At 39.5% G+C, this 18502-nt stretch overlaps 2 protein-coding genes across 2 annotated transcripts in view; one reads left to right on the plus strand and one right to left on the minus strand.

Annotated features, from left to right (window-relative positions):
• LOC138964132 (insulin-like growth factor-binding protein complex acid labile subunit) overlaps positions 1-5180 on the plus strand; it is a 37812-nt gene extending 32632 nt beyond the window's left edge. Inside the window, exon 14 of the mRNA XM_070336023.1 lies at positions 1833-5180. Coding sequence (XP_070192124.1) covers positions 1833-2024 — 192 coding nt within the window. The 3' untranslated portion in view covers positions 2025-5180. The remainder of the gene's footprint in view (positions 1-1832) is intronic.
• A 1900-nt stretch (positions 5181-7080) lies between these two features.
• LOC138964142 (transmembrane protein with metallophosphoesterase domain-like) lies at positions 7081-18241 on the minus strand. The gene is made up of 5 exons (XM_070336034.1): positions 17182-18241; positions 14212-14322; positions 12629-12797; positions 10648-10787; positions 7081-9679 (listed from the first exon to the last, which is right to left on the minus strand). The coding sequence occupies exons 1-5, from the start codon at positions 17921-17923 to the stop codon at positions 9483-9485; spliced, it is 1359 nt and encodes a 452-aa protein (XP_070192135.1). The 5' UTR covers positions 17924-18241; the 3' UTR covers positions 7081-9482.
• Between the last annotated feature and the right edge of the window lie 261 nt (positions 18242-18502).

Here is an 18502-nt window from a genome sequence, read left to right on the forward strand (position 1 = left end):
CAGGGAGATAAAAAAACAAAAACATTGCAGATTGCAGTTTACTGCTGTGATGGAATTTATCATACGGCTGATCAAATAAATAACAACAAGTCGCGTAAGGCGAAAATACTACATTTAGTCAAGCTGTGGAACTCACAGAATGAAACTGAAATCACTGCATTTTTTAACAATGACTGTAGTCCGCCGCTCGTGCATAACGCAGTGAAACTGACCAGCCTGTTTAGCGCGGTAGTGGTTTCGCTGTGCTGCATAGCACGCTTTACTGCACCTCTCTTCGTTTGAACTTTCTGAGCGTGTTTTTAATCAAAACATATCATATCTATGCTGCCCTACACGCCACCAGGCGTGAAAGGCAGTAAGTAAGTAATATCATATCTATATGTTTTTGGAATCAGGAATCAACAAGGAATAAGATGAATTTGTTTTTAAATCGATTTCGGAAATTTAATTTTAATGATAATTTTTATATTTTTAATTTTCAGAGCTTGTTTTTAATCCGAATATAACATATTTATATGTTTTTGGAATCAGAAAATGATGAAGAATAAGATGAACGTAGTTTTGGATCGTTTTATAACAAAATAATTTTAATTACAATTTTCAGATTTTTAATGACCAAAGTCATTCATTAATTTTTAAGCCTCCAAGCTGAAATGCAATACCAAAGTCCGGCCTTCGTCGAAGATTGCTTTGCCAAAATTTCAATCAATTTGATTGAAAAATGAGGGTGTGACAGTGCCGCCTCAACTTTTACAAAAAGCCGGATATGACATCATCAAAGACATTTATTCAAACAAGAAGAGCAAACGCTCGATCGAGTCACTTTCGCAGTTCTGAATATTATATGAGGCATCAGATGGACAGGAAGAAATTGCTATTCACAACACAATGAGTCACGTTCACATAAAATTTGAGCCCGGTCACTTTTATAGTTTCCGAGAAAAGCCCAACGTTAAGTTGTGTGTTGCCGAACAGAAAAGGCTAGTTATCTCCCTTGTTTTTCTGATAACGTTCGTAAAAGGCTACAGATGTAAATACTTTGATGTAAAGAATAATCCTACAAAGTTTCAATCACATCCGATGAACTTTGTCAAAGATATAAAATGTCTAATTTTTCCTTTGACGCTGACCTGTGACCTTGAAAAAGGTCAAAGGTCAACGAAACCATCGTTAAAGTGTAGAGGTCATTGGAGGTCACGACTAAACAAAATATGAGCCCGATCGCTTTGATAGTTTCCGAGAAAAGTCCAACGTTAAGGTGGTGTCTACGGACGGCCGGACGGACAGACTAACACTGACCGATTACATAGTCACTTTTTCTCAAGTGACTCAAAAATGAAATAACGTCTGGGAATATCATGCCCTGAGGAACTCTCATGTAAAATTTCATAAAGATCGGTCCAGTAGTTTACTCTGAATCGCTCTACACACACACACGCACGGACAGACAGTCAGACACACACACACACAGACACCACGACCCTCGTCTCGATTCCCCCTCTATGTTAAAACATTTAGTCAATTGACTAAATGTAAAAACGAAAAAAAAGATTTGAAATACTAAAACTGATGCGCTGATGATATACGTATATGCCTCCTCTTGCCAACAGTTTTTGTTGATGAAAACACGCTCGCGATCGGAGGTACATGTATTTTATTATATAAATATTTCTTCAGTTGGCTGTCGTCATTGGGGTCAACGCAAACAGAGTGTCTGCTGATGTTCTGGAAAGAATACAACAATGTTCCATGCTCTAAGAGGTAAACATTCAGGACTGCAATTTGTGTCACAACCGTACATGATAACAGTTACAATTTATTTGAATTTCCAGGTCGGAAAGGTGCTCGAAAACCGTGTCCCCAAGCGACTGCACAAGGCCATGGGTAGGAACGAGTTCCGGGAATGGCCCAACAGAGACACAGTGGAACAGGACTACATCGAGCACTTGGAGGGTGTCCTTGGCCAGGGTCAAGCTGGAGTTCAAGGTCTCGGTCAAGGTCCGGGATATGTCCAAGAAGTTTAGTAACAAGCGGGGAAAGGAGGAGATGAGGACTGTGCGAGCGTGTGTGTGTGTGCATGCGTGTGTGTGTGTGTGCGTGTGATGAACAATATTTTACTTATAAGTTTATTTTTGCTTGAAAGCACGCTTCCTGCATCAAATGCTCACATTTCAATAGGGACTCCAATATATTATTGTATGTTGGAGCAAAAATCTTGCCATTGAACTGCTATTTTTTCGTATTATACAGAGATGTGCAATGTATCAACATAACTCGGCATGAAATGTGCTTGTAAATATCACCTTGCTGCCAAAATGTCTGTAACTGCCTGTATGTTGCTTAGGCAAAGTATTGATTCGTAAATAACTGTTTTGAGCCTGTGTAGGGAATCAGGATCGCCACTAACTTTGACGCCATGGAAGCTGCCGAAAGGTCGCTGACATTAGAAGATTATTGTACATACAAGTTTAGCCTGGCCGGTTAATACAGCAACCCCTCTTTTAAAAGAAAACCTTTCTACTTTAAAAAAAAGAAAAAGAAAAAAAAGAAGAAAAAAAAGAAGATATTTGCTTGTCACAATTATTTCCGCCGAGTAGGTCGAGCTTGTAAATACGCCATCATAACAATGTCTTCAGACTTCCCCTTCGTTTAAAGATACAGAACTTCACGTCTCAGCGATCATCATGTTCATCACCACAGATCAGACCAAACTTTTTTTCTTTCAGGATCCTTCAACTTAATGAAAAACAACACGAAAGAAACATACCAAGACTTCTAGTCTCTGCTTGACCCTCTCTTGCAAAGTAAAATCTTTGATTTCAAAAGCGATTTTTTTTCTCTCGAGAAGATGTCATAATGCGAATTACGCCGTCACGTAAACAAGTTCTGTAACCTTTTTCCCGTATCTCCCAAGGAACTGATCGACAAAGAATTCAGAGGTGAACAAATACTCGTTAGGTCACAGCCAGGATGTGTGCATGTATCGGTATTGTATATCATTAAATGTGTGCCAACAATCAACAGCCCGACTGCTCCCTGTACAGAGCGGGGATGTTTTGTTCAAGCGACACCAATGTCAACATGCTAAATTGATTCAGACAAAAATCCCAATCTGCATAGATTGCAGTCACGGTATTTTTTTTTAATGTGTCTAAGGAGGCTTCTATACCCCAGAAAACCTTCACAGACTGCAGTTAAGGTATTTTTTTGTATGGGTCTAAGGAGGCTTCTATACCCCAGAAAACCTGCACAGATTGCAGTCACGGTATTTTTACATTTAGTCAAGTTTTGACTAAATGTTTTAACGTAGGGGGGGAATCGAGACGAGGGTGTGGTGTATGTGTGTGTGTGTGTGTGTGCGTGTGTGTAGAGCGATTCAGACCAAACTGCTGGACCGATCTTTATGAAATTTGACATTAGAGTTCCTGGGAACGATATCCCCGGATGTTTTTTTCTTTTTTTCGATAAATGTCTTTGATGACGTCATATCAGGCTTTTTGTAAAAGTTGAGGCGGCACTGTCACACCCTCATTTTTCAATCAAATTGATTGAAATTTTGGCCAAGCAATCTTCGACGAAGGCCGGACTTCGGTATTGCATTTCAGCTTGGTGGCTTAAAAATTAATTAATGACTTTGGTCATTAAAAATCTGAAAATTGTAAAAAAAAAAATTCTTTATAAAACGATCCAAATTTACGTTCATCTTATTCTTTATCATGTTCTGATTCTAAAAACATATAAATATGTTATATTTGGATTAAAAACAAGCTCTGAAAATTAAAAATATAAAAATTATCATCAAAATTAACTTTCCGAAATCGATTTAAAAACAATTTCATCTTATTCCTTGTCGGTTCCTGATTCTAAAAACATATAGATATGATATGTTTGGATTAAAAACACGCTCAGAAAGTTAAAACGAAGAGAGGTACGGTAAAGCGTGCTATGAAGCACAGCGCTACCGCGTCAAACAGGCTCGTCACTTTCACTGCCTTTTGCACTAGCGGCGGACTCTGTTCAGTTTCATTCTGTGAGTTCCACAGCTTGACTAAATCATAGATCTATACAGACTAATTTCGCCTTACGCGACTTGTTTTTATTGTATGGGTCTAAGGAGGCTTCTTCTATACCCCAGAAAACCTGCACAGATTGCAGTCACAATATTTTTTTTAATGTGTCTAAGGCCGCTTCCATACCACAGAAAACCTGCACAGATTGCAGTTACGGTATTTGTTTTTTATGGGTCTAAGGAGGCTTCTATACGCCAGAAAACCTGCACAGATTGCAGTTACAGTATTTTTTGTATGGGTCTAAGGTGGCTTCTATACCCCAGAAAACCTGCAAAGATTGCTGTCACGGTATTTTGTTGTTGTTATGGGTCTAATGAGGCTTCTATACCCAAGAAAACCTGCACAGATGCAGTCACAGTATTTTTTTTTATTGTATGGGTCTAAGGAGGCTTCTTCTATACCCCAGAAAACCTGAACACAGATTGCAGTCACAGTATTTTTTTTTTATTGTATTGGTCTAAGGGAGCTTCTTCTATACCCCAGAAAACCTGCACAGATTGCAGTCACAGTAATTTTTTTTAATGTGACTAAGGACGCTTCCATACCCCAGAAAACCTGCACAGATCTTTGGAGTTGAAATTGCTCATTTTCTCTGATTTCGAAGATCTTATACAACCGAGAATTACTGGCTTTTTTCAGTACACGTAATATTTTATTCTTTGTACAGGCTTTATATGCACTGGTGAATCTGATCAGCAGAATTATTATGTACATGGTGTTAAAATACTAGAAAACTTACTGAACAATCTCACGAGAGAGAGAGAGAGAGAGAGAGAGAGAGAGAGAGAGAGAGAGAGAGAGAGTGAGAGTGTGTGTGTGTGTGTGTGTGTGTGTGTACAGAGATTATATATATTTACACACTGGTTGATCTGTTCTTGAGTTATATGTTGTACAGGGGGTTTAAAGATTTAAAAACCTAATAAAATTGGGTTTGTGTGTGTGTTTGTGTGTATAAATTTGATTATACTGAAACTAAGAGAATCTTCTGTCTCACATTGTTAGTTGCTCTTCCACCTTTTTCCATTAATTGTTCTGCAGGTAAAAAGTTGAATTGCTGTCTCATTTGTCATTTTCTTGCGGGATGGTTGAATAAAGCGCAATGTCACATCATGCCTTGTCATGTGATGTTATGGGAGTGTGACTGCGTGCTGTCAAAGACTTAAAAGCACCACCAAAACCACATACATTCTCTATGGACTATTCAGTTATTAAAGTAAAAGAAACGAACAAAACAAGAAGAGCAAGCAGTGTCAGCTCTCACATGCACATGTACGCTTAGAATATTTAAAATGCTAACATCTTTTTGTTTCTTAGATGTCCACATTTTACATAAAAAAGGAAAACATATCACAATGACAAGATTGCACTAAAACATTGAGATCAAAGCTATCCCTGAAATGATCAATAACTGTTCGTACATGAATGGTCTATGAGTCAACAATTATAAGTTAAACTAAAAAAACTACACATGACATGTCATCTTTTTAACAAAGTAATGAACAAATAAATAAAAGACAAAGACGACACACAAACAAAGGACAATGACAAAACACAAAGAAAAATGAAAAAACAACAACACAAAAACCTATAAACGACAACAAATCACACAGATATATATAAATACATGCAACCTCATTTTTGAGTAAGCTTACACTACCCAGTGCATACACATTTCACAAATGGTGAAAAACTTAAATTTGCAACTTTGGAACTAGCATAACAAAACTGTACTAACAAGAATAACAACATGTTTCAACTGAACTGATTAACTCTATCAGCAAATGAATAAAGGGTCATTCAAATTCTTTAGTTGGGCCCAAAGTAATTTGTTTCATTCAAAGAATAATAATTGACAGGAAGAATGTACCGGTAGATAAAGGGTGTGGCTGTTAGTGTTATAAGCTGAATACAACCAGGGATGACCAAATCTTAAAAATGTTACTCGCCAGCTGGGCGAGTAACTCCAAGTCACTAGCCCGCCAGAAATTCCACAAGCCCGGTAAATACCAGACAAACAAACAATGAAACAGTGTTAAACAAAAGTGGACTCATCAGTAACCAGGTTAGATTTTTCTTTTTCAATATTTCGGCAAACTGCCTTCTTCAGGATGTTATTATGATGTTATTATGAAACTGTGTTAGTATGAATGATTGTCAGATTTATATATTCATACACACTAATTAAATAGCGTTGGTACGTACGATCGACAACTTGACCGCGCTCAGCTGCAGCCATTCTACATTGACGCAAGCTGCAATGAGCAATCTTTGTTTTGCGCGACTTGACCTGTTCCAACTTGAGCAATGTTGTTCCACACCAAATTACGTTGTTTTTTTCTGTTGCTATGTTCATAAGAATTTTGAACAAAATAAAACCCACCATCGTCTTCCCATCCTTCTCAAGCATACCACTTTCGTCTCCGCTATTGGCAATCACTTGCCAATGTCCTTTGAATGGTCGATCTTTTCTCCATCTGATGCTGTTAGCTTTTGTCCTTTTTTCAGAATCGGTCTTTTCAAGATACTTATTTTGCGGGTTGTGTCACTAAAACATAGCGGCAATTTTGCAAACAACAGAAGTTTCTGCATGTGCAGTGTTTCTTTGGCTTTTAAAAATGAAACTCAATAGTAAAACCAAAAGTTGCTTTGCATTTGACCATAATTTTAAGTAGCCAGCAGGGCGAGCTGCCAGACGTTTTTTACTAGCCTGGCGGATTTTTTACTCGCCCCTGGCGACCGGGCGGTGGATTTGGCCATCCATGACAACTCAGTACTAATTGAACAGGTCAAAATCAACATACACTATGCAGTAATTACATGTGTAACAACATCAATAAAGAAAATTGTATACGTGCGTGTGTGTGGGCATATATGCATGCATATTTGTATGTGCATATCATTCACGCATACTTGTATGTGCATATCATTCACGCATACTTGCTTGTGTGTGTGCGTGCATTCATGGATACTGTTGTGTGCAATTTGCAATTCATAAATATCTGTCTTACAGTTCTTTCTTTCTTTATTTGGTGTTTAACGTCGTTTTCAACCACGAAGGTTATATCGCGACGGGGAAAGGGGGGGAGATGGGATAGAGCCACTTGTTAATTGTTTCTTGTTCACAAAAGCACTAATCAAAAAATTGCTCCAGGGGCTTGCAACGTAGTACAATATATTACCTTACTGGGAGAATGCAAGTTTCCAGTACAAAGGATTTAACATTTCTTACATTGTCTTACAGTTACACAAAATGTTTTTGATAATAATGAGAATGTCAGAAGTGCACAAGCGGTCAGCTGCATAACAATACAAGCCTCTGGTGTTCAAAACTCTTAAGAGCTTACCAGCTGTATTCAAGATACAAGATTCCATCCTTTCTGATTACACTTTCATGTTTATGGCCCCAGATCTGGGCAGGCTTTTTCTTGGAACAAGAGCATCCTCTTTTGCTTGGACACCAACAAAGAAACAAGAGCCTGACAGGTTTTTTTTTAAATTTGCGTGTGTGCATAATAGATTTTTAGTTTATTGCTGAATCTTCTTCTTCTTCTTCTGCGTTCGTGGGCTGAAACTCCCACGTACACTCGTGTTTTTTGCACGAGTGGAATTTTACGTGTATGACCGTTTTTTACCCCGCCATTTAGGCAGCCATACGCCGTTTTCGGAGGAAGCATGCTGGGTATTTTCGTGTTTCTATAACCCACCGAACTCTGACATGGATTACAGGATCTTTTTCGTGCGCACTTGGTCTTGTGCTTGCGTGTACACACGGGGGGTGTTCGGACACCGAGGAGAGTCTGCACACAAAGTTGACTCTGAGAAATAAATCTCTCGCCGAACGTGGGGACGAACTCACGCTCACAGCGACCAACTGGATACAAATCCAGCGCGCTACCGACTGAGCTACATCCTCACCCATTGCTGAATCAATTTAGCAGATTGACATGCGTCACTTTTGAAACTAATTCAACCAAAAATTCCCACTTTGCACAGGAAGCAGCTAGACTGTTTGTTTTGAGCATGCGTTTAATTTCTCCTCCCTCTTCCATGGGCTCAACTCCCACGTTCACTCATGTTTTTGCAGGAGTGGATTTTGTACGTGTATGACCGTTTTTACCCTGCCATACACCGATTTCGGGGGAAGCATGCTGGGTATTTTTGTGTTTCTATAACCCACCGAGCTCCGACATGGATTACAGGATCTTTTCTGCGCGCGCTTGGTCTTGTGCTTACGTGTACACATGAAGGGGGATAAGGCACGAGCAGGTCTGCACAAATGTTGACCTGGGAGATCGGAAAAATCTCCACCCTGAACCCACCAGGCGTACGCGGCTGGGATTTGAACTCACGACCTTCTGATTTGGAGGCTGATGTCTTATTCACTACGCCACTGCGCCCGTCATGCGTTTAATTTGAAGGATGCTCTTATCATGTGTAAAACTCTGGACAGATCTGTGGTGACCATGAAAATGATTGGTTAAAGAATGGACCTTAAATACCAGCATAATTACTAGGTTCACCAACACCATTGCACTTCTTACACTCAGTAAACAGCCAGTAGATGATTATGTATCGATTGAACATTGGATTTCCCTTCTTTGAGCCATGTGACGTCAAAGTCCGACAACAAATCATATTTAGGCGGCCAGCCGAGACTACAAAATAGTGCATGTTTGTGTGCATTCAATCGTAAAAACTAAAAGGAATTCCAACCAGAATTGATCGATCGACACATAAAAATGTTATTTGTTTTTTTTACCAAAATATGACATTTTACACATATCTCAACAGCCATTGTTCACATCTCGCATCTCAGAGGAACACTGACTGTCTTGATCTGTTTAAAATATCATATTTTTGTCAAAAATACAAATAACGTATAATGTTATTGAGCAGTATAAACATTTTCCTTTCACATTATGAGTCTCCTCTTAAAACGTCATGTACCTCTTCCTATTAAAGTCATGGCAGCTCAAGCCCTGGGTAAAAAAAGTATGTGAGCCAACAACAATGTTGAGTACAGCTATACAATCTGCACGGACAACTGAAAGCTTTCTTGTTGAGACAAACACGGTGTGCTTTCCTTGTATATAAATTAAGATAATCATTTACTCATATCACAGTCTTCTGCACTACAATGTGTACAGTGTTCAACACCCATTCTCATATAATACAGTGGAATCCTCATTCTATGACAGCTCCCCAACCCCCTTAATATATATTTCTCCAATTTTAAGACCAGATTTTCTCAGATTTATTTGTTCCTAATATCCGCAGATTTACCTCCATTTTTCACTTTCACATTTTTTTTAATTCTTATTTTTTTTTTTTAAACAGATTTTTGGCGTGCTCAAAGGGGAGGTTCCACTGTATAACTACGTGTAATTATACCAACACTAAGGTCAAGGCCTATCAAGAGGGAGCAGTGTGCAGTGTTATGTCCGTTATTTCCATTGTGGACCCAAGCCTCATGGGGATTCCCCAGTACTGCGTGCCTTGAGACACGTACACGTGGCTATGGTCTCCGTAGCTGTAGAGGCCAGCGAAAAAAGGGTTGATGAAATAGGCGCCAATGATCATCGGGAAAAACTGTCCTCCATGAGTGTGACCTGAAGAAGAAGAAAAAAATCTGCGTAAGACCACTTGGAAGATGGGCAAGTTAGACGGAAGGACTTTTTAAGACATGATAAATGAGAGAAAAAAAAGAGAACGAGACAGACTTAAATTTAAGAGAGACAGAAACAAATGTTTTGTCTCGTTAAAAAAAAAATGCAGAGTAAGTTTATTCTGCTTTGTCCATCTGGTAATTAAATAACATGCACAATAAACAATCTTTCAATAACCTATAAAGCAACATATATACATTCTATCATAAATAGTAATGAGAGAGAGAGAGAGAGAGAGAGAGAGAGAGAGAGAGAGAGAGAGAGAGAGAGAGAGAGAGAGAGAGAGAGAGAGAGAGAGAGAGAGAGAGAGAGAGAGAGAGAGAGAGAGACTGTAACTTTAAGTGAAACAGAGAAAGAGAGAGTGAGACAGATCGAGAGAAAGATAGAATTAGTGAGTGAATATGCATTCGAAATGGGGGATGGGCACAAATGAGCTATGCAAAAGGGAAGAAACTTAAAAAGAAACGGACATAGAGAGAAACAAACTGAACATAAATTTAACAGTAAAAAAAACCCCAGCTATGAAGAGGGATATCAACAGAAACTAAAGAACCAAAGGGAAGTAATCGCTCTTTATGCATACGACATGTGTAATAGAGTAAGCGAGAGTTGTACGGAACCTTTTCTCCTGGCACCTGAGAGAATAACAAGCATTGAAATGAACAAGCGACTTTGAGGATGAAAGTCGCTTGTTCATTTCAATGCTTGTTATTCTCTCAGGTGCTAGGAGAAAATGTTCCGTACAACTCTCGCTTACTCTATTACACATGTCGTATTTATAAAGAGCGATTACTCCCCTTTGGTTATTTGATATCTTAACATCGCTCTGCCTCATTCTGTTTGAGATAGAAACTAAAGATATAATTTAGTTTAAATGTAACTGACAAAAAAGAGGGATATCAAATATTTACCAGATAAGACAAGATCCACTCTGTAGCTTGAATCAAGGGCAGCTTTGGCAGCGCGTGGCTGATGAGCAAGTAGAATCACAGGTTTCCGAGGGTCGCATGTCTCGAGAGTACGATCTGCGTCAAAACCATGGCCTGTGTACCTAAAAAAAGATGATACATATATATTTAACTAGAGAACGATCTGCGCCAAAACCATGGCCCGAGTACCTGAAAAGAAATATGATGAATGATGTATTTAACTAGAGAACAATCTGCGTCAAAACCTTGGCCGGTGTACCTAAACAAAAAAAAGATACATGTATTTAACTACAACAATAAGGTAAGAAATGGATTCATGGTAGACACATGTATACGATGGAACAAAGACAGGCAGGCAGATGGATGGATGAAAACAGAAAGACAGCCAGAGAACAGGTTACAAAAAAAAGTAGTACTTTTATTTCATTTACTCGGTTCTGCACAAATGATTTTATTTCCATTATTGTGTAACCACAGTGGCACATGCGATGTAATTATAAGGGCTCCCTTGGGACCAGCCAAAAGTATCCTGACATTGCATCTTTTGGTAAAGATAATAGACACACAGAGAACAAACACAGGGACAACAGAATGTGTCCTGTCTTGAGATACATTTTCCTCTCATCAGGACAGACCTGAAACCCTTGTGAAGCCTCAAGTGTATCAATCTCGATTTTTTTCTTCCACATATCCACATTTACACTATCTCGAGCAAGAATATACATTTTCTAAAAGTTTATCTACAAGCAGGCTTATAAAAATGCCCATTAGAGCATGTCTGTAGCACGAATACATGCATGCAAAAATATAAAGCCCGGATGTCCGTTCGGCCAACAGCCCATAAAGTAACCATTTCAGCACTGACCCAAGACGACCCAACCCGGTCCCTAGCCCATTTCAGGTCTCCCCTAGCAGCCGGCAGCCAGCTGTCTACATCCATTCCCCCCCCCCCCCCCCCCCCCCCATCCCCGCATTTATTTTTTAAATTTTTATACAAAGCCGGGTTTTCCCATGTAACATGCCCCTAATGGCTTTGCCGTGAGGGCGTAAAACTTACATTTTCTCGTGTCTGTAGTGCCACTGTTTAGTGTGGACAATGTTTTACTTTTATGACCAATATTCCTATCGCTACACGGAGTGAGAAGCAGAAATGAGTACCAGGACTCACAAGAAAGAGGAAACTGTTGCATGCTAGAGATTCATTGTTTGAGTGTAACTATTCCAAGCTTGACATAACAGCGTAGCAATTTGTCTAAAAAACGTAGCATGCTGGCAGCTCTAGCAGCGGGACCTCACATCTCTGGTACCACTGCAGTTGTTCTCATCATATTTGAAAAATCACAATCTAAAGTACAGGGTGACCCAAAAAAAAGAGTACCCAAACAAAACGTCATAAATTGAACAAAAATAAAGCAATCTTCGTAAAATTTATTTACACACACAAGTAGCCTCTGCATGATTTGCACAGAAAATTTTAGCGTTCTAGCTTGTCTTTCAGGAAAGTTATGCTCATTTTACAGAACATGCTCCAAACGCCGCTGCAGGCAAACTTGAACTCGCCGCGCAAAGTTATCAATCACCCGCACACACTCCTGTTGCGAGATTCCGCGAATGGTTGTTGTGATGGCTCTCTTGAGTTCTGTGATTGTCTGTGGGTTGTTCCTGTAGATGTTGTCTTTCAGGAACCCCCAAAGATAGAAATCGCGCTGACCGAAGTGTCTCTGGAACTGTACTTGCACATCTCTGTATGATTTTGTGCGAAAATAGGTCTCTATGCAAAACGTCCGTTGATCATTAGTATAGTTCATTGTGAGAACAGCTTTTATTTCATCCAACCATGCAGTGGATTAGCTTGACTCACCTCAAAAATAAAGAAAAAAAAGTTAAAATTGACAAAGTTATTCAATTTTGTTTGGGTACTCTTTTTTTTTGGTCACCCTGTACATCCTCCTCCAGAACTTACGCCATTTTGTTAGCGTCAATGTCATCGGTCCCAGCCAGGCAGATAATGTCATTAGTTGCACCCCCTGATGGGGTGAGCTTGACGTTGGAATTGTGAAGAGAGGTAAAGCCAAGCTCCTTCAATCTGACGAACCAGTTGTCAACATCACCTGTGTAATACTCATGATTACCTGCAAAAGACAAAACTCAGTGAGGTGTTGGTTGTGTTTCTTTCACACAAAAAACATAAATAAAAAAATAATGAGAGAGAGAGAGGGTTGGGAAGACAACAAAAAGAGAGCGAGAGAGAGAGCGAGAGAGAGAGAGAGAGAGAGAGAGAGAGAGAGAGAGAGAGAGAGAGAGCGAGAGAGTGAGAGAAAGAGTTAGAGAAAGACAGAGAACGTTTGTTAAAATACCTCCCTAGCTGTAATCTGGTTGTTCGTTTTGCACCTTACTTTTTAACTTAAGAAATGCATATCTGGACGAAATATCAATTCAAACCGGAAATGTTTGCATTAACCTTCGCCGGTCGCCGTTGGTCCGTGTGGACCCAGAAGGGTGTTTAATTGCAAATATCTCTTAACCCCGTTGGAATTTTTTAATGAGCTTTTAAGAATGCCTCAGACACCTAAAAAGCTCTTATGTCCTAAAAGATCATTAAATTTCAGCGAGAAGTAATTAAAAAAACAAAGGTCAAATTTAGACTACACACGGAAGGCATCGTGGGGCCCCATGTTTCTTAAACTGAAGGAACTTACATAAAAACTAGGGAGAGAAGTCACAAACCTTCCGGTATTGGCTCTAAACATCATTTTCTACGATCTGTTTAATTTTGGAGTTAGTAAGCAAGTCGTGTGGAGCAAAATTAATCCATAACAATGTGGGTCCACATGGCCCCACGACGTCTACAGAAGGGTATTCACGTTTTTCCTTTTTTGAGAAGCTTTAGTCTGCACGGAAATAATTAAAATAATAATTTAATTTAATTACTTATCGCGGAAATTTAACCATGGCGTCTACAGAAGGGGATGCACATTTTTGCTTCTTTGGAAAGCATGGGTCTACGGAAGGGTATGCATATTTTTCCTTCTTTGAGAAGCATGGGTCTGCACGGCCCCACGATGTCTTCCACATGTAGTCGATAACCCGGTTGGGCGAAGGTTAACCAAGCAAACGCACACACAAACACCACATCGAAAATTGTCAGCATACGTACATTCCCTTCAACCGGCAAAACATGTCAGTTCAATCATTTAACAACTGACACAAACCCAATTGCAGGATTACCTGCTACAGTGCTAGTGACACTTTCAGACTCTCGTCCACACATATCTTCTTCTTCTTTTTCGTTCATGGGCTGAAACTCCCACGTTCACTCATAGGTTTTTTGCACTGGGGGCCAACAGTGTATGGACATCACCGCGGGACCTTCAACATCCATGAAATTAGATCCGGTCCCCCACGGGAAGAAGAAGAAGAAGGTTTTTTGCACGAGTGGATTTTTACATACATGTATAACTGTTTTTACCCTGCCATTATGGCAGTATACGCCGAATTCGGGGGAGTCCACACATACAACTTCATGCACTCCAACTTGAACTTTACCAGTAACAAAAAAGTTCCCATATGCAGATTTGATTCTGGAGAGAGGAGCTGCAGCATCACTCAGCGTTTTGACTGACCCGTCCACAAGATCTCCCGTAATCACAACAAGATCTGCAAAGGAATATGTTAACAATGTCAATTAGTGAGTATAGTGGCTAAGGCGTAAAGAGAAGAAATAAATGTGCACATCCTAGATACTGGGTCACAACTATGGGACATGGACACCAGGAAAAAAAGTAGGACTGAATTGAGTGAAATACTCTTTTTTAAGTGCAAAAGACATGCCTGTATCTTTTTCTGTCAAAGAGAGGACCTTTCATATCGAGGTTTCTTTAGAAATGACAATTAGACACATGCAGTACGCTCTATGTCGTGGGTTACATGGTTTCCACTTTAGGCTTCAATATCCCACAGGAAAGAACTTTAGCTCAGTTATTGCATGTGGCATGTGGACAACATTGATAAATAAATATGCAAACATGAAAGTTTGAAATTACAAGTTTCCATAAGTTAACTAGATCGAAGTAGAAAGTGGAAACCGTAACCCACGCAATTTCCAGGTGCAAAAGTTTTTCTTGTAGGTCAAATGTAGCAACTAGCCTTTTGGGCACCCTTTTGGGTTTTAATACATGATAGAAAGATTTAAGTGAGCAAAAAGTTTTCGATCTGTGCTCACTGGGTTTATGTGTATAGAGATAATACTGTCGTGAGTTACATGGAAACCATAGTTTGTAATGTCTTTTATTTCCAAAGAAAAGAACTAAAACTTGATTATTGCAATTTGCATGTGGACAACATTGATAAATAAATACGCAAACATGAAAGTTTGAAATTACAAGTTTCCATAAGTTAACTAGATCGAAGTAGAAAGTGGAAACCGTAACCCACGCAATTTCCAGGCGCAAAAGTTTTTTTTGTAGGTCAAATGTAGCAACTAGCCTTTTGGGCACCCTTTTGGGTTTTAATACATGATAGAAAGATTTAAGTGAGCAAAAAGTTTTCGATCTGTGCTCACTGGGTTTATGTGTATAGAGATAATACTGTCGTGAGTTACATGGAAACCATAGTTTGTAATGTCTTTTATTTCCAAAGAAAAGAACTAAAACTTGATTATTGCAATTTGCATGTGGACAACATTGATAAATAAATATATATGCAAACATGAAAGTTTGAAATTACAAGTTTCCATAAGTTAACTAGATCGAAGTAGAAAGTGGAAACCGTAACCCACGCAATTTCCAGGCGCAAAAGTTTTTTTTGTAGGTCAAATGTAGCAACTAGCCTTTTGGGCACCCTTTTGGGTTTTAATACATGATAGAAAGATTTAAGTGAGCAAAAAGTTTTCGATCTGTGCTCACTGGGTTTATGTGTATAGAGATAATACTGTCGTGAGTTACATGGAAACCATAGTTTGTAATGTCTTTTATTTCCAAAGAAAAGAACTAAAACTTGATTATTGCAATTTGCATGTGGACAACATTGATAAATAAATATGCAAACATGAAAGTTTGAAATTACAAGTTTCCATAAGTTAACTAGATCGAAGTAGAAAGTGGAAACCGTAACCCACGCAATTTCCAGGCGCAAAAGTTTTTTTTTGTAGGTCAAATGTATCAAACTCATTAGGGAAGACTTCAGTTACCATCAAACAGTTGGGAAGGCCTACTGTGATTCGAAATCGGCGTTCGAACAGTGAGGATACGATGACATCGAGCGTGGGTTTCATTCCAAAAACCGGAAACCGACGCGTGTTTGTAGCAAAATTCTCAGTTAGTATTCACGTGACCCGTGTCAAAACGTCATCAGTGGAAATTTCCACTGGGCTGTTTTGGTCCAACGCACGACTTTCACGGGACAACCGAGACTACATGTTAACACTGGCTGCGTTGTCGTGCGTTACTGAAAAAAACGAAAGAGGAGTAGGTTACCAACATCTGTGATTAAAAGCTCAGATGAAAGGGTTTCATAACGCTGTGTTGTTTTATGAAAAGAACATGTCTTTGAAATGATTAAATCCTAAAAGTGAACTATTTGAAGGGTTCCCGTGTAGGGGGGATCATACTTCGTACTGACGTCGAAACTGGAAACCAATGTAACGCACGATAACGCGTTTTCTTCACCGATCAAACTCCCAGAAGAAGAAAAATGGATGTAATTCTTGAGTGTGTATGTCGAGAATAATCCTTCAGCTGACCCATAAACATCACAATAAAAGTCACAGAGCTTTATTCTCCATTATGTACAGCTGCAACACAGACTGGTGTATTTTTGTCCCAGTTTTAGGTGCTGTTTTGGGGGCATTTTGGCTAAAAATTAAATCGTTTAAAACCCACAGCAATGTTTGGAAACCCAAACTTGGTTGTTACAGTAAGTCAAATCCATCCCCTTTGACATCAAAGCATCCCCTTTGTCATCCATTGCTCAGAGATATTGTGACAGTCATTCAAAGTTGACAACCCATAGTATTTCCCAGTATCTAGGACGTGCACAAATATAAATGCATGATAGCAAAAAGCACGACAAAACAAACCAGCCCCAACAAGTGAAGTAAAAGACAGTGAGTAATGCACAATCACAAAAATAGTAATAAAACAAAAAAGAAGTTATCAAACTTCTGTCTCAAGTAAATGTCTTATAAAATTTTGTATTATGAGAGCAATCAAGTGCATGTACCATTTCTCTTTTCCATGAGTTGGAAAAGCTTAAGAAGAACGAACTCTGTTATATATTCTTTAATTCCTTCTGCTGCTGTTTTGCAGGTCCAGGTTTGAAAACTATTGATATGAAAAAGGGCCTCGCTGACTTTGAGTGATTTGTGCAGATTTTCGCAAAACAAGACCTATTTTGCAAAGCAATATGCTTAAACGCGCATGGCATGTAAAAAATGAAAATTTACACACAGTTCTGCAATGAGTGTGACCCTATAGATTGTGTGCAAAAAAAGTGAGGCACATGCCGCACATTACATACCTGGGTTGAGTTCATTTATGACATCAACAATAGCGCTGAGCTTTGAGTATCCAACCGTTGGCCCCAGATGAATGTCAGAGATCTGGACAATGTGAGTGCCATACCATTTATTTGACAAGTCTTTGACTGGGATGGAAACATTCTTCACTTTTGGCAACTGCGCTGCAGACGTCAGCCCGTAAAAAGCAGCACAGACAGCATACAAGATCGCCAGCACTGCTGAAGAACGTTTAGAGAAAATGGTTCTGCTGAAGCCTCCTCCTGATCTCCAAGTGATACAGCACATACCAAAGTTCAGCATCATTAAAATGACCAAAGCTGTAGCCAACTGAAGATAACAGCCAAGAGCACAATATGTCAGCATGGCGAACCAGTGCGGATCTTTACCCATGAGAAATAGATTTGTCAGGTAGCTGCAATGACAAAGTCCAAAATAGCAGAGTAACACTGACTTCCATGCCGTCCAATGTCTGGTAGGCGTTTCTCTACGATCTCCTTCTCGAGCAGACGAATTCGCGGTCGAAGCAGACGAACAAATAGTTGCCGGTTGGAAGTCTGAAAGGTTTTTCCACAGAAATTTTGACACCAGGTACAAGAACACCTGGACTAAGACAACAAAATGAGCTCGAAACACTTTAGCGCGAGTCTCGAAGTGTAATGAAAGTGCATAAAGCTCGCAGATGATAATAAAAATCAAGGAACATACACCAATGACGAGCTTTCGAGACATGGGCATCGCCATGTTTGATGAGGTCTAAGGTGAATCGAGGACAAACTTATCAACACAGGTCGCACCAAATAGGAATTTTCCATTTAAGAATATTTTGACATCATAAATTAGTAATTTTTCATTGAATTGGAGATGTGGGGTTGGGAACGATAGTATAGATATGACGTGGTTTTTTTTCAAAGCATGCGATGCAGTTTTAAGTCACTGGCCTCCCATGTCAGGAAAAATGTTGTACTTCGTAGAATCATAGAGACTGGACGGACCCGCGTTGGAGACTCAGGGAAGGGCGAGGAACCGTGAAAAACTGAACTCAACTGAACCAAACGGTGAGCCAACCCTATTGTGTGTGTGCAGGGCCGGAACCCCACCCCTGGAAAAAGCATGTACCTTGCTTTGAGTGTTGTTTTTTTTACTAGTTTTTGCACCAAAACAATGCTGCTCTTAACCCTCAAAACAAGGCCCAGAATGCACCAGATTGCACAGATTTTAACCGTTTTTCAAAAAAATTTTGGGGGAGCATGCCCCCGGATCCCCCTAGTTCGCGGGCCTGCTTTGCAGGCGCGCTTGTGGCTTCGCCACTTCGCTGATTTG

Source organism: Littorina saxatilis, linkage group LG1 (genome assembly GCF_037325665.1).
Source record: "Littorina saxatilis isolate snail1 linkage group LG1, US_GU_Lsax_2.0, whole genome shotgun sequence".
Lineage (NCBI taxonomy): Eukaryota > Metazoa > Mollusca > Gastropoda > Littorinimorpha > Littorinidae > Littorina > Littorina saxatilis.

What these genes read in the sequence shown, in the direction of transcription:
- LOC138964142 (XM_070336034.1), bottom strand. Translation starts at nt 17,923, where the DNA reads ATGGCGATGCCCATGTCTCGAAAGCTCGTCATTGGTGTATGTTCCTTG. An exon ending in CATAAATGAACTCAACCCAG is followed by an intron (nt 14,323 to 17,181) that starts GTATGTAATGTG and finishes ATTCCTTTGCAG; the next exon opens with ATCTTGTTGTGATTACGGGA. An exon ending in ATTGACGCTAACAAAATGGC is followed by an intron (nt 10,788 to 12,628) that starts GTAAGTTCTGGA and finishes ATCTTTTTTTAG; the next exon opens with GTACACAGGCCATGGTTTTG.